This window comes from Schistocerca serialis, chromosome 10, assembly GCF_023864345.2.
Source record: "Schistocerca serialis cubense isolate TAMUIC-IGC-003099 chromosome 10, iqSchSeri2.2, whole genome shotgun sequence".
NCBI lineage: Eukaryota > Metazoa > Arthropoda > Insecta > Orthoptera > Acrididae > Schistocerca > Schistocerca serialis.
Window position 1 is genome coordinate 51,072,407 of NC_064647.1, and position 16,878 is coordinate 51,089,284.

The 16,878-nt window shown below is 36.8% G+C and overlaps 1 protein-coding gene across 5 annotated transcripts in view; it reads left to right on the top strand.

Moving 5' to 3' along the window:
• The window catches only part of LOC126425144 (zinc finger protein 32-like), a 209,302-nt gene that overhangs the window by 101,601 nt on the left and 90,823 nt on the right, over positions 1-16,878 (top strand). For 3 of the 5 annotated variants that reach the window (XM_050088092.1, XM_050088091.1, XM_050088094.1), the window contains exon 5: positions 356-454. In XM_050088092.1, coding sequence (XP_049944049.1) covers positions 356-454 — 99 coding nt within the window. Of the gene's footprint in view, positions 1-355; positions 455-16,146; positions 16,691-16,792; positions 16,822-16,878 lie in introns of those variants that run through there. The other 2 variants (XM_050088095.1, XM_050088093.1) reach the window with 2 other exon arrangements.

The window sequence follows — 16,878 nt, forward strand, 5'->3', positions numbered from 1 at the left end:
AAACCGGTTCGTCAGACAAACTGGAGAGGCCTTACGTTCAGCCCTCTGGAATGTCTTTCGCCCCCATACTTGAGTCCTGGTCTGGGTCACAGTTCCAATTTGCCATAAAGTGGACATTTATATTTTACGTCAACAAATTTCACTTTACCAGAAATGATTTTCTTGCTATTGCGAGATGGCTTGCTGCAAGAGTCATTATCAGTTAGATTCCAAAATAGCAAAACTAATCTACTTCCAGTGTCTTGTTTCTTGATCTAATTCCCTCAGCACCACCTGATTTTATTCAGCTATACTGCATTACCTCCATTTTACTTCTTTTGTTTTATGAAGTATTTACAAAAAAAACCTGTTCCAGGATTATTCATCAGAAAACTTCATCGGATGTAGCACATTCAATATTGAGAAGACTGAGGACGAGGAAAATGAGGAGGCAGTGAGAGAGGACCAGATGGAGGTAAGTTGTGTCGTGTTCCCTGTGGCCTGCACATTACTGGTGTCTTGCTGACAGTAGTGTAAAACAGAGGAAAGTCAAGATTTGTATGAAGTACTTGCCAGTAAAGCTTTGCTTTTGAATCTTCAGGCTAAAGTAGTCTAGTGGAAAGGAACTTTCAGTAACAAAACAATGAACAGTTGTAAAGCAAGATGGCAGCGAATACACAAACTGTGGTAAATTGCTCTGTAAATTTTGGGTTATTATCATCAGTAAAGTGTTGTTCATGTGATATTATAGTGGAAAAAGGTATCAGAGCATGGTCACTAATACATAAATGGTACCACTCAAGTTGTTTTGTGAAATTAAACTCTGATAAAACCTCGTGCGATTGTAGTCAACTGTGTAACAGTCTCCAAGTAGCAACGGAAATGTGCAGTGCCGGAATTGAACTAACATTAGCTTTATTGTGATATAAATGCAGCTAGAAAATACATAGAATTTCTGGAAAATCTAAAGCAAGTATTGAGGAATCCTCCTGAAAACTGTGAATCAGAAAGTGATTACAGCAGGCCTAGACCTATAAAACTACAGAACAATTTCGCCATTCTAGATCGTGTAAAAGCAAACAAGGAAGACTTTAATGATAATAATTGCCATCTAACAGACGCTGCTGATATACGAAAATATAGAAATAGCATTGCCCCAAGAGGCAGTAACGGCAGAAATACATATATTAGGAAATCCAAGTTAGTTGTTTACTCAGACAGTCATGGTCGCGATCTCGCAAAAATCTTGCAAAACGAACACAATCTTAGAGCTGCCAGCTATATAAAACCTTGGGCCCCTGTGAACGAAGTTATCACGAACATACAGCCTGATAACACTACACAAGAAAATCGGGTTTTAGTTATAATTGGTGGTGCAAACGATGTTTATTGCAATGAACTAAAACGTGCCATCCAGGACGTCCGGAAAACCCTAGATACAGTGAAAAATGAAAGTGTAATAGTGACTGGAATACCACACAGATATGACCTAATAGAAAAGTCATGTGTCAACCAGGAAATTATTAAGGCCAACAGGCAATTTTGCAAAATACGCAAAGCATACAGAAACACGAACTTCCTAGATGTGAAATTCTTGGAAAGGAATCACTTCACCAGGCATGGTATGTATTTAAATGTTCATGGGAAAAAGTTCATAGGTTCTAGAATAAATGAAATGGCTGAGATAATGTACACAAAAACAACATCATGCCTATTATTGTATCAACTCAAACGGAGAAGCCATCTCATCACAGATGATACCAACAACAATAAAGCAGCTGAACAAACACAACCAATAGCAGTTACACAAAATGCAGCAATACAAACAATAATCGAAGCAGAAATGCCAACAACAGCATCACCATCAACAGCAGCATCACAGACAGCAGTAACACCAGAAATCCCAGCAATAGCAGGAGCAGCAGCAGACATGGAAAACCATCCATGGGGCAGAAAGTAGATGGAGAAGGGCACCTCCTTCCCATCTGAAGGATTTTTTAATTGCAGATATGACGAAGAAGAAGCCACCAAGATGGTGTTGTTGTTGTGGTCTTCAGTCCTGAGACTGGTTTGATGCAGCTCTCCATGCTACTCTATCCTGTGCAAGCTTCTTCATCTCCCAGTACCTAATGCAACCTACATCCTTCTGAATCTGCTTAGTGTATTCATCTCTTGGTCTCCCTCTACGATTTTTACCCTCCACCCTGCCATCCAGTACTAAATTGATGATCCCTTGATGCCTCAGAACATGTCCTACCAACAGATCCCTTCTTCTAGTCAAGTTGTGCCACAAACTTCTCTTCTCCCCAATCCTATTCAATACCTCCTCATTAGTTATGTGATCTACCCATCTTCAACATTCTTCTGTAGCACCACATTTCGAAAGCTTCTATTCTCTTCTTGTCCAAACTAGTTATCGTCCATGTTTCACTTCCATACATGGCTACGCTCCATACAAATACTTTCAGAAGCGACTTCTTGACACTTAAATCAATACTCGATGTTAACAAATTTCCCTTCTTCAGAAACGCTTTCCTTGCCATTGAAAGTCTACATTTTATATTCTCTCTACTTCGACCATTGTCAGTTATTTTGCTCCTCAAATAGAAAAACTCCTTTACTACTTTAAGTGTCTCATTTCCTAATCTAATTCCCTTAGCATCACCAGACTTAATTCGACTACATTCCATTATCCTTGTTTTGCTTTTGTTGATGTTCATCTTATACCCTCCTTTCATGACACTGTCCATTCCGTTCAACTGCTCTTCCAAGTCCTTTGCTGCCTCTGATAGAATTACAATGTCATCGGCGAACCTCAAAGTTTTTATTTCTTCTCCATGGATTTTAATACCTACTCCGAATTTTTCTTTGGTTTCCTCCACTGCTTGCTCAATATGCAGATTGAATAACATCGGGGATAGGCTACAACCCTGTCTCACTCCCTTCCCAACCACTGCTTCCCTTTTGTGGCTCTTGACTCTAATAACTGCCATCTGGTTTCTGTACAAATTGTAAATAGCCTTTCGCTCCCTGTATTTTACCCCTGCCACCTTCAGAATTTGAAAGAGAGTATTCCAGTCAACATTGTCAAAAGCTTTCTCTAAGTCTACAAATGCTAGAAATGTCGGTTAGCCTTTTCTTAATCTAGCTTCTACGATAAGTCGTAGGGTCAGTAGTGCCTCACGTGTTCCAACATTTCTACGGAATCCAAACTGATCTTCCCCGAGGTCAGCTACTACCAGTTTTACCATTCGTCTGTAGAGAAAACATGTTAGTATTTTGTATCCGTGACTTATTAGACTGATTGTTCGGTAATTTTCACATCTGTCGGCACCTGCTGTCTTTGGGATCGGAATTATTATATTCTTCTTGATGTCTGAGGGTATTTCGCCTGTCTCATATATCTTGCTCACCAGATGGTAGAGTTTTGTCAGGACTGGCTCTCCCAAGGCCGTCAGTAGTTCTAATGGAATGTTGTCTACTCCTGGGGCCTTGTTTCGACTAAGGGTCTTGCAGTGCTCTGTCAAACTCTTCACGCAGTATCGTATCTCCCATTTCATCTTCATCTATATCCTGTTCCATTTCCATAATATTGTCCTCAAGTACATTGCCCTTGTATAGGCCCTCTATATACTCCCTCCACCTTTCTGCTTTCCCTTCTTTGCTTAGAAGTGGGTTTCCATCTGAGCCCTTGATATTCATACAAGTGGTTCCCTGTTCTCCAAAGGTCTCTTTAATTTTCCTGTAGGCAGTATCAATCTTACCCCTAGTGAGATAACCCTCTACATCCTTACATTTGTCCTCTAGCCATCCCTGCTTAGCCATTTTGCACTTTCTGTCGACCTTGTTTTTGAGACATTTGTATTCCTTTTTGCCTGCTTCATTTAGTGCATTTTTATATTTTCTCCTTTCATCAATTAAATTCAATATTTTGTCTGTTACCCAAGGATTTCTACTAGCCCTCGTCTTTTTACCTACTATGTCCTCTGCTGCCTTCACTACTTCATCTCTCAAAGCTACCCATTCTCCTTCTACTGTATTTCTTTCCCCCATTCCTGTCAATTGTTCCCTTATGCTCTCCCTGAAACTCTGTACAACCTCTGGTTCTTTCAGTTTATCCAGGTCCCATCTCCTTAAATTCCCACCTTTTTGCAGTTTCTTCAGTTTTAATCTACAGTTCATAACCAATAGATTGTGGTCAGAGTCCACATCTGCCCTGGAAATGTCTTACAATTTTAAACCTGGTTCCTAAATCTTTGTCTTACCATTATGTAATCTATCTGAAACCTGTCAGTATCTCCAGGCTTCTTCCATGTATACAACCTTCTTTTATGATTCTTGAACCAAGTGTTAGCTGTGATTAAGTTGTGCTCTATGCAAAATTCTATCAGGCGGCTTCCTCTTTCATTTCTTAGCCCCAATCCCTTATTCACCTACTACGTTTCCTTCTCTCCTTTTTCCTACTACCGAATTCCAGTCACCCATGACTATTAAATTTTTGTCTCCCTTCACTGTCTGAATAATTTCTTTTATCTCATCATACATTTCATCAATTTCATCATCATCTGCAGAGCTAGTTGGCATATAAACTTGTACTACTGTAGTAGGCGTGGGCTTCGTGTCTAACTTGGCTACAATAATGCGTTCACTATGCTGTTTGTAGTAGCTTACCCGCACTCCTATTTTTTTATTCATTATTAAACCGACTCCTGCATTACCCCTATTTGATTTTGTATTTATAATCCTGTATTCACCTGACCAAAAGTCTCGTTCCTCCTGCCACCGAACTTCACTAATTCCTACTATATCTAACTTTAACCTATCCATTTCCCTTTTTAAATTTTCTAACCTACCTGCCCGCTTAAGGGATCTGACATTCCACACTCCGATCCGTAGAACCCCAGTTTCCTTTCTCCTGATAACGACGTCCTCTTGAGTAGTCCCCGCCCGGAGATCCGAATGGGGGACTATTTTACCTCCGGAATATTTTACCCAAGAGGACGCCATCATCATTTAATCATACAGTAAAGCTGCATGCCATTGGGAAAAATTATGGCCGTAGTTTCCCCTTGCTTTCAGCCGTTCGCAGTACCGGCACAGCAAGGCGGTTTTGGTTAATGTTACAAGGCCAGATCAGTCAATCATCCAGACTGTTGCCCTTGCAACTACTGAAAAGGCTGCTGCCCCTCTTCAGGAACCACACGTTTGTCTGGCCTCTCAACAGATACCCCTCCGTTGTGGTTGCACCTACGGTACGGCTATCTGTATCGCTGAGGCACGCAAGCCTCCCCACCAACGGCAAGGTCCATGTTTCTTGGGGTGCGGGGGGGGGGGGGGGGGGGGGGCACCAAGATAAGTAACTTTAAATGTCTAACAGTACTCCACCAAAATATTAAGTGTGTAAAAAACAAAGTGCAACAGCTGGAAGTTAAGTTAAAAATCTTATACAGCTCTGTTATCTGTATTACAGAGCACTGGTGTAAAGAAAGTGAAATCTTATATATTAATTTACCCTCATATGTCCAAGCATGTTCTTATTGCAGAAACACAGTGAAAGGTGGTGGATCATGTAATTATGTTGAGAACGGCATTGAATATAAAGTCAGAAATGATATTATCATGCTAAGTGTAGACAAAGACTTTGAAGTGTCAGCAATAGAGATAGTTGCTGTAAATATACCAAAGAAACTAACTATATTATGTGTATATCATTCTCCCAGTGGTAGTTTAGTGATATTCTTTTCAAGCCTTGAACTAGCGTTGACTCTGAAACATAATATCCTTTTGTTTGGGGACTTTAACATAAATACAACTAAAACAGATGACACCAGTAACACATCCTACATAGTTTTGGTATATCATCACTAGTCAACTGTGCAACAAGAATGACCACACATTCATCATCTACCATTGACCATGTAACTACAGATGTAGGAAGAGAAAACCGAGATGTACTTGTCAAAAAATCTGGGACTGTCTGACCATCTATGTCAGATTATAAAAGTAAAAGCTTGTGTAAAAAAAAGAATCAAAACTGCATGTATATGAGAGTCTACTCTCCATCAGCTTTGCAAGAGTTTTCCTTAATGTTAGCACATGAAAGTTGGGAAGGAGTATACATAGAAAGTAAAGTGAATAGCAAGTTCTCCAATTTTATGTCTGAGTTTAAATTATAATTTGAAGAAACATTCCCCAAAGCATTAATTCCCATTGGAACACCCACCAACAATAAATGGATTACTAAAGGAATTAGAAAAAGTGCTCAAACTTGTAAATACCTAAACTGCATTAAAAAGGACAACAGTGATCCAGTTTTTTTGCACTGTTGTGATACATAGCTGTTTTATGAATTTCTCTGTGGAAATCATTCCTATTCCTCGTTTTGCAGTTGTGAAAGGATCTGCAGGAAGATACTCAACACTACAAAAAAAATCAGCCAATGATAGGTTCATAAATTTAGCCAATAATAAAAGTAAAGCTACAGGGCTATAGTAAAACAAGAAACAGGAACTGTGAAGCAGAGAGGTACAAACACACAAATCAGGAACAAGGAAAACTCTGAAAATGACCCGAAAGAATTAGCAAATTATGTGAATACCTACTTTAGCAGCATTGCAATGAACTTACAAAATTTTTTTCCAAAAGGTGCTAATCAACCAATACAGAAGCATATAGCAAACTCAATGGTATTGCTTCCCACTATTGGGAGGAAGAATGCAATGTTGGGGGCAATTAGTATCAAAGCTCCACTAACAGAAATCAGAAATGAATCCTTGAAAACTGGATTGCTTCCCTGACTATCTGAAGCATGCCAAAATTTTACCAGTTCACAAGAAAGGTGACATAGAAAACGTTGAGAACTACAGACCAATAGCCCTATTGTCATGCTTTTCCAAAGTGATGGAAACAATTCAATTCAACTTATTAGCGTCCTTGTAGTACATTATCAAAATGACATAGGACTTGTCAATAAACATTACAATTTAAAATACATGTACATGAAAATTTATAATTGAATTTACTTGTCACTTAGACATTAAAATTTTAATAGAACTATAAGAATGTTAACATAAAAATATACAAGTAGGATAACAACATAAAAAAAACTAGTGATTCTCACATCAAAGATTATTTCCATTCTTACATTAACACTGTTTCATACTTTCATAGAAACAGCAAGTATTTAAATGAGAGCAATTACATATATTTATTATGTCAGGGAAATATTAACTGCGGTTTTATTGTCAATGATTCATAAACTCTTCAATACTTTAAAAACTATTGCTCAATAACATGTTTTTTAATTCTCTTTTAAATACGTGCAGTTTTGGTATTATTTTTATTTCTTTGGGGAGAGCACTGTAGAGGATTTTGGGTTGGTATAGTACACTTTTGTGATACATAGCTGTTTTATGAATTTCTCTGTGGAAATCATTCCTATTCCTCATTTCGCAGTTGTGAAATTCTCTGTTTAATTTAGAAAATTCCTTGTGTTCTTTTAAGAAACATGTGCTTTCATATACGTATAAGGATGGTAGTGTCATGATTTTTGATTCTTTGAAAGCATGCCTACAAGAGTCTATACATCATATACCTTTTATTATTCTGACTGCCTTCTTTTGTAGTCTAAATGAATGTTTTGTTAGACTGTTGTTCCCCCAAAACTGTACACCGTATCTTAATAAACTGTGCATGAATGAGAAATAAACACATAATGCTGTTTTAATATTACATGAGCTTTTAAAGCATTCTAAGTATATAACATGTTTGACTTAATTTTTTGTTCAATGATATTGCATGCTTTTTCCCACCTTAAGTGTTCATTAAACCGTACTCCCAAGAATTTAGTGTATGATGCTTGTTCAATCTTACACTTACCCAGTTCTACTGTAAGGTTAGTTTTTATTTTATTTGTAATATGTCTGAAGGTGATCCACATTTTTGCAATGAGTCTGTTTTCATTAAACCATCTGTCTGCTTCGTCTGTTGCTAATGTGACTTTTTCCTGTAAGTCAGCTTCACTATTTGCTTTAACAAACAAACTTGTATCGTCAGCAAACAGTACTGCCTCTGCTTCAGATAGTTGACTTGGTAGGCCATTGATAAATATTAAAAACAGTAATGGCTCTAATACAGATCCCTGGGGTACTCTGTACAAAATTCTCTCGAATCTCGATGAATATGTCCTATCTGCATGGCTTATCTCCACCTTCTGATACCTGTCCGACAGATATGATTCAAACCATTTGTGGGCAACTCCACGTAATCCATAGGCATATAACTTCCTAAGCAGTAACTTATGGTTGATGACATCAAAGGCCTTTGATAAGTCTAAAAACAATCACCAATTTAATTCCTTTCTATTTATGGAATTTAGAACAAGTTGTAAAAAGTTGAAGATAGCTTTTTCAGTTGATTTATTTTTATGGAAACCGTTTTGCGCATTAACCAATATTCTATTCTTAATAAGAAATTTGTATAGTCTATGATACATTATCCTTTCTATTATTTTTGAGAAACCTGACAACATTGATAAAGGCCTAAAGTTACTAACATCATATTTATCACCGTTCTTGTAAAGTGGCTTTATAGTTGACATTTTAAGTTTTGATGGAAACACCCCTGTCTTAAAAGATTCATTTACAATTTCAGTGAGATGTGAGGCTATGTTTCTTGCACTTTGCTTAATGACTTTCTCAGGAATCCCATGACATCCACATGACATTTTATTTTTTAACTTATTTATAGCATTTAGTACCTCTGATTCAGTTACTGGATAAAGGAACATTGTCATGTCTTTCATGGGGATTTTTACCTTGCTATTGGATTTGCATTTAGTTTTAATTACATTTATGGCTATATTTGTGAAATGTTTGTTAAATATGTTGGCAATCTGAAGTGTGTCTTTAACAGTTTTACCCCCACTTTTAGTGACAAAGCTGTTATCTTTTCTTTTGTGTCTACGTATATTTTTATTTATTACCTCCCAAGTTGGCTTCATTTTGTTGTTACCTTTCTCAATATATGAATCATTATCAAGCTTCTTAGCTGCAATTATTACTTTCTTGTACAGGCTTCTATAACATTTCACATGTGCTTTCAGTGCTACATTCTTCCAGGCTGATTTATTTAACTTTCTGAGAGTGTCTGATGACTTTCTAATCCCTGTGTAACCCATGTCTTAGTTTTATGTTTAGTTTCGACTCTTGAAGCAGTGTTTGTAGCTTTCAAGGAGTGAGTCAAACTTTGTGTTGACATCACCAGTTGTTATTTTCCAGAATGTAATTAAAAATTCTTATGCTGTTATCATTTATAAATCTCCTTTCTCTGTAAGTGTTATTGATAACAGGGTTCTTGTAAGATGTATCATTTAAACTCAATTTGATACCCTTGTGATCCGAGAAACCAGTGTCAATTACTTCAGTGTTATATTAACACTTGTCCTTGTTTATAAATACTTGATCTATTATAGTTTCAGACATATTTCCGCATCTGGTAACTTCATTTACAGTTGCCATCATATTATGACACAAAAACAGATTGCACAGTTGCTGTTGTTTACTACAATCATTCTTAAAGTTAACATTAAAATCACCAAGAACAATTACATTATGTTTAAGTTCATTCAGTAGTCCCTCAAGGTTTTCCATAAAAATGGCAAAGTTGCCCAATGGTGATCGGTAGAAACACACAATAGTAATTTTTAATTTGGTTAGCTCACATATACTGTATTCAAAATCTTTTTCTATCCATTTTAGTTTACATTTAATTTCTTTCGATTCTACCCCTGTCCTAACATAAATACATGTCCCACAGCGTTTATGGTTGATTCTACAAAATTTGCTAATCATTTCAAAATTTGGAATAATTATGCTAGATGCTTGCATTTCTTTTACCCAGTGCTCACTTATACATAGTATGTTAATGTCTTTTAGATAGTCAGTTAATAGAACTTCTATTTCAGCTAATTTACTTTCTAGTCCCTGCACATTTTGGTAGTGGATTTGCTGCACTATTTACCTTTGTACTTTCTTGTGGCTGACACTGTGAAGATTCTGCCTTTTCTTCTTCTTTGAATTGCGAAGATCCCATAAAAAATAGTCATTCGCACAGCAGCTCTTCTTATCCTGAGGCTCTTTCTTTGAGATGTCTGCAGAGCAGCTGATGAGTTTCTGGATCTAGTAGAATGGTTCTTGGCTGTTGGTGTGGTTGGAGTCCTAGTTACAGGTGAGCATGAGGCATTAAGCGTGTCGAATGTGCTGACAGCTTCATCCTTGGAGGTTTCAGGTGCACATGAGTTTACACTATGTTTGTAGGCTTTATCATCTGAAGAAATTGTTTCCGCTTCAACTCTGGTGGATGTTCCTGACATTTCTGCTGGTACCTCATATTCTACCACTCTCTCAGATACTGGTACTGGTATGTTAAGTATCTCTCTCATCTTAGACGTTTCCTTGCAAATTTCCATTTGCTCAGTTACTGCTATGGTGAGGATACCAGGCAGTTTGTGTTGGTCATTGAGATTATTTATTGTTTTCATAATTTGAACACAGACATACAGTTGTCCTGCTCTATTTAGGAGATCTCCACTGTTTATGAAATGTTGCTTTCTGAAATCCAGCTGGACAGATGTTGAATTTGAGTAGCACTTTGTTATTTTGTGAAGCAGTCTGTTAGTTTTTTTGATTTCTTCATTAACACGAGATTTCTTAAAAAAATTGTATGGAATGCTGGTTACCATCACATGTACATTTTTGAGCTTTTCGAGCGTCTCTCTTAGCACTCGTCTTGCTGATAATACATCATTGCAGTGGACATCTACTCTGCCCCCTAGGATTAGAACACAATCATTTTTCTTTATCCTGATACTCAGATTTTCACAGTTCTGATGATATCTTTCAGTGGAGCATCAGGTTTTATTATGCTAGTAACACTGGATCCTGGGTTATGTAGGGTTTCTGTCAGTCTTTTTCCGAGACTGTTGGCAAGTATATATCCAGTAAAAGCATTATTTGTTGTGCTCAAGTCTTCTGAAGTTTTGCAGTCTATTATACAATCTTCTTTCTTTTCACAGTCTCTATGTATTTTGATCTCTGCCCAAACTCTTTGCGTTTACAAATGTCTGCTTGTGTGTGTGTGTGTGTGTGTGTGTGTGTGTGTGTGTGTGTGTGTGTGTGTGTGTAAGGTAAGTCTTTCCGCTCCCGGGATTGGAATGACTCCTTACCCTCTCCCTTAAAACCCACATCCTTTTGTCTTTCCCTCTCCTTCCCTCTTTTCTGATGAAGCAACCATTGGTTGCGAAAGCTTGAATTTTGTGTGTATGTTTGTGTTTGTTTGTGTGTCTATCAACATGCCAGCGCTTTCGTTTGTTAAGTTACATCATCTTTGTTTTTAGATATATTTTTCCCACGTGGAATGTTTCCATCTATCATATTTATATTATTAACAGATTTTAACGTGTGTTAAGTGATGATACTCCATTCAATTCACATTCACGAAGCTTTGCTTTTAGGACTTTTATTGTTTTTTTATCACTTTGCATTAATGTATCTCACACATGCAGAATGTATCCATAATTGTGATTCTAAGCAAAGTCTGAAACCATTTTGCACATTCTAATTACAGATTACATATATGATTACTTTAGAATTACTGTTTTCTCGAGAGAAACTATCACACACTGCTGGTACTGACGCCATCTTATAATATAATGAAAAACAGCCTTTTGAGCTATCTAAGTAAATTCAACCTCCTCTGCAATGACCAGCATGGTTTCAGGTCTGGTAGACGTACAGAATCTGCAATAGTACATTTTACAAAAACAGTTTTAGAAGCATTAGATGACAACAGCTATGTAACTGGCCTTTACCTAGACCTGTCTAAGGCATTTGATACAGTTGACCACCAGAAGCTGTCGCATAAATTAGAGACACTAGGAGTAAGGGGAGTGGTTCTCAAATGGTTTCGTTCATATCTAGAAACCAGAGTACAGTCAGTAGAGATCACACGTCTCCAGTGGATCAAAGTACATTGAGAAACATATATCTGATCCACAATATATCAATATTGGGGGTCCCTCAAGGAAGTGTACTAGGCCCTGTATTATTTCTGGTGTATATAAATGATTTCCCGCAACATATCAGCCATGGAGAGAAGATATTCTTTGCGGATGACAGCAACATAGTAATCACCAGTAAGACACCACCACAAATTTTGGAAAATTCTACTGAAGTGCTGAGGGATGTTCACAAATGGTCTCAGGAAATCAAAGTAACTCTCAATGTAAAGAAAACAAGTACAATATGCTTTAGAATGAACAGAAAACGGAGTCCCTTAAATTTAAAACTAGATAACATCTGCATAGATGATGAACCTACAACAAAACTCTTAGGGTTGCACATTGACAGCCAAATGAAGTGCAATGAGCATGCTATGAAACTCTTGAAAAAGATATCCACAACATATTATGCACTTAAGAGTCCTTGTATCTGCATGCAGTAGTGAATGTTTGAGAACTGTATACTTTAGTTATGTTCTTTCAGTAATCAGTTATGGTATTATTTCCTGGGGAAACAGTGCTCAGAATTTGCAAACAGTATTTAAAATGCAAAAGAGAGCAGTAAGAATTATAACAAAAAGCAGTAAGGGGGCCCACTGCAGAGAACTTTTCAAAATGTTAGAAATTATAACTGTTCCTTGTGAATTTATATTCCAAACCATAGTGTACATCAAGAAAAATATAGAAAATTATAGCATAAACAGCAGTTTTCATAACTATAGTACGAGAACAAGTCACTTTCTTCACCTAGACAGGAAGAATAAACATAAGACTCAAAATATCTTCTTGTATGAAGGTGTAAAACTCTATAATAAACTTCCACAGAAAATAACAGCAGCAGATAACATGTACCGCTTTAGGAAACATCTTAAATGGTTTTCGCAGGAACACTGCTTTTACACTATAAGTGAATTCCTTAGTACAAAATGATTGTAAATAGCTTTTGTTTGACAATTTTTTGATAAAGAGCAAAAATGATTGTAAATAACTTATATGTCACAATGTTTAATTACATGTAACAACAAACTGTATAAATATATGAATGTACGCAACTGACAACATCCATACATTCTAAAATGTCCACAGATGGCTGAATAAATAAATGAACCTCCCAATGCAGTACACTTCTGACATAGAGGTATACAGCATGTTTAAAAAGATTGTATATTCTTACTGGTCAAAACTAGAAAAAAAGGTTCCTATAAACCCATGTCTGGAAACAAATGCTTTTTGATGCTTCAGCTATTTTGCTTGTCTCTGGAGTTGTCAGTACGTGGTGATGTAAACTCTTCCTGCTAGTGTTCATTGCTTGTTTGTCATCAGTTGTCAGTCTCTGTACTTAGAAGAGGACCTCACAGACTGGCCTTTTTAAATTTTCTTCTTACTTGTAGGAATCGAAAGTCACTGTCCGAACATCAATTTCCTGAAGTAGTATGGTGCAATACTCAAATAACTTGATAAATTAACATTTAAAGATTATAAGATTTCAGAGTACTATTAAGTAGAAAACATTTACACTGAAGTGCCAGAGAAACTGGTGTAGGCATGCATATTCAAATAAAGAGATGTAAACAAGCAGAACATGGCACTGCAGTTGGCAATGCCGATATAAGACAGCAAGTGCCTGGTGCAGTTGTTAGGTTGTTACTGCTGCTAAAATGGCAGGTTATCAAGATTTAAGTGAATTTGAACGTGGTGTTATAATCGGCACATGAGCAATGGGACACAGCGTCTCTAGTGATGAAGTGCAAATTTTCCCATATGACCATTACACGAGTGTACTGTGAATATCAGGTATCCAGTAAAACATCAAATCTCTGTCATTGCTGTGGCTGGAAAAAGATCCTGCAAGAATGGGACCAACAAATAGAGAGACTCATTCAATGTGACAGACTATAACGTTTCTCCTGGATCATTACATTTAACTTAACTTTCAATTGTGTGGAATTCATTTGATGAAAGAATATAACAGTTTCCAACTTCACAAAATTTATTGACAACTGAACTGCATACTCGTCACGTTAACAAAACACAGACTGACATACTTCACAGATCTCTTTGCTCTTTGACTGACTGACAAAACAACTCGATAACTCACTGACTCTCTCACAGCATCACTGCTTTGCTTTATATAGAATTTTAACAATAAATCTCAAAATAACCCATTATTAATTTTGTACAATTTTGATGTTACAATTAAAATGTACAAAACATAAAGGAACTGATGTTAAAGCCAAATAAGGTACAAAATACAATATTAATTGACATAATTTTTATAGTATCATCACTAGTTTTAAATATGAAAATCGATCTGAACTTTAATTACAATAACGTCTTTTGTATTATTTTAATTACATAGTTAAAATCAGTTTGGATTTGGTTATTAACATTCATTGACAGTACAAATCTTGTGCTTTATCTGTAAAATTTACAAAGCATTATCCATAAAATTTACAAATAAGGCCTTAAATTCTGAAAATCGGAAAGTTGTGTGGTGTAAACAATTGGAGAGTTAATTAGAAATGTAATTACAGAGGATATTAATTACAGAGGAGGACATAAAAATAGATAACAAATGAAAATACATTGCTTGGTAATAACTTTAAGCCTTTTCTCAAGATAATGATGTTCCCTGTGTCAACCCACCAATCAGCTGCAATTAAGGTAATTAGAGGCACTAATTACTTATGCCAACATTTCCACAGCCTCTTAATATTTGCTGCCAGATATTTAACCCTTCAATTTCTTGATGAAACATCTAAATCAGCACATGTACATAATTTTCTTAATGACAACAATCCCCTGACAATCATGATAATATACGTCCTTCCAGAACATTCTATATGCTTTCACAATAAATATCAAGTGTTTTAGCAAATTGGACAGAATTTTATATGAATAAAGTCCCTAGTAAGCACTGACTAGTCCGATAACTATCAGGATGCATATAAAAAGAAAAGGTGGTATCAGACATTTCATATGATTCTTGGGGGAGGCTGTATTGTTATAAGATGTGCAACCCTTCAGCAGATTGCTGCAGATTTCAATACTGGGCCATCAAGTGTCAGCATATGACCCATTCAATGAAACATCATCGATATGGGCTTTCAGGGCCAAAGGCCCACTTGTGTACCATTGATGACCACACGACACAAAGCTTTATGCTTGCCTGGATCCGTCAACACTGACATTGGACTGTTGATGACTGGAAACATGTTGCCTGGTCAGACAAGTCTCATTTTGAATTGTATCGAGAGGATGGACGTGTACATGTATGGAGAGAACCTCATGAATCCATGGACCCTCTATGACAGCAGTGGACTGTTCAAGCTGGTGGAGGCTCTGTAATGGTGTGGGGCGTGTGCAGTTGGAGTGATATGGGACCCCTGACACATCTAGATATGACTCTAATAGGTGACACGTACATAAGCATCCTGTCTGATCACCTGCATCCATTCATGTCCATTGTGCATTCCAGCAGGACAATACTACACCCCACGCGTCCAGAATGGCCGCAGAGTGACTCCAGGCACACTCTTCTGAGTTTAAACACTTCTGCTTGCCACGAAACTTCCCAGGCATGAATATTATTGAGCATATGCGGGATACCTTGCAATGTGCTATTCGGAAGAGATCTCCACCCTGTTGTACTCTTACTGATTTATGGACAGCCCTGCAGGATTAATTGTGTTAATTCCCTCCAGCACTACTTCAGACATTAGTCGAGCCCACGGCACGTCGTGTTGCTGCACTTCTGCATGCTTGTGGGGCTCTGCACGACATGAGGCAGGTGTATCAGTTTCTTTGGCTTTTCAGTGTATAATCGATTAACATAATTGGCGGTAGCTCACCATGTGACGTAGAAGCAATTGTGGAGTTGTTGGATTGAATCATATTAGAAGCGAGATGTTTTCTTACTTTTGTTTAAATTCCATATTTATTACAAAATGAAATGTTAATTATCATGTATTGAATTATTTTTAATTAAAATAATATACCACTGTTTTTAATTATTGCTCATGTGAAAATAAATTGAAGTGTGATATACGTGTGAAATGCCTTATTGTTAAATGATAATTACTAAAATTAATACACTAAACTCTTGTTAGGCCATCCTCTCAGTAGTCCAGCCTACTAGCAACATCTCGTTGTTCAAGCGGAAATGACATAAAATAATGAATTCTTCCTTGTAACAATGTTGTTAATTACAACATTAAACGATGCTGTATACGTTTGAAATTGTGGGTTTCTTTACGATTCAGTGTCATGGCATCTAAAAGGAAATGTGTTATGCTAGACCTCGAGCGGAAACTCAAAATATAAGATGAAGCGAGGTTCTTTATAGAAAGCCATTTCTACTGAGTACAGTGCTGGACAAATAATTGTTTATGATCAGACTTTAACATATGAAAAATAATCAAAAGTGTACAAGAAAGTTATGGTGATAGTGATTTAGAACAGGACATAACATGAGAGAACATGAAAATATATCTCACGTCTGGTGCTGAAGCTACAGACATCTTTCTGGAGTACATTATGCAACAATCAGAAAAATGTAGTACTAATGTAATACTTGTAAAGCCTTTGTAGGATAAAGCATACTGCTGTTGTGTATCATTACTGTGACAAATAAAAATCTGGGATATGTTTCATAGTGGGTGATATTACCGTATATGTACACACTTAAGAACTAAGTTCTCTATTAAAATGAATGTATCTTGGATTTAATAAAGTATAACTCATATGTGTTTACAGTGAATCCTCAATAATCCAGCACCCATATGTGCAAGGAATGGTCAGATTAGCAGGAGCCTAGATACTATGTACACCAACAATACTGT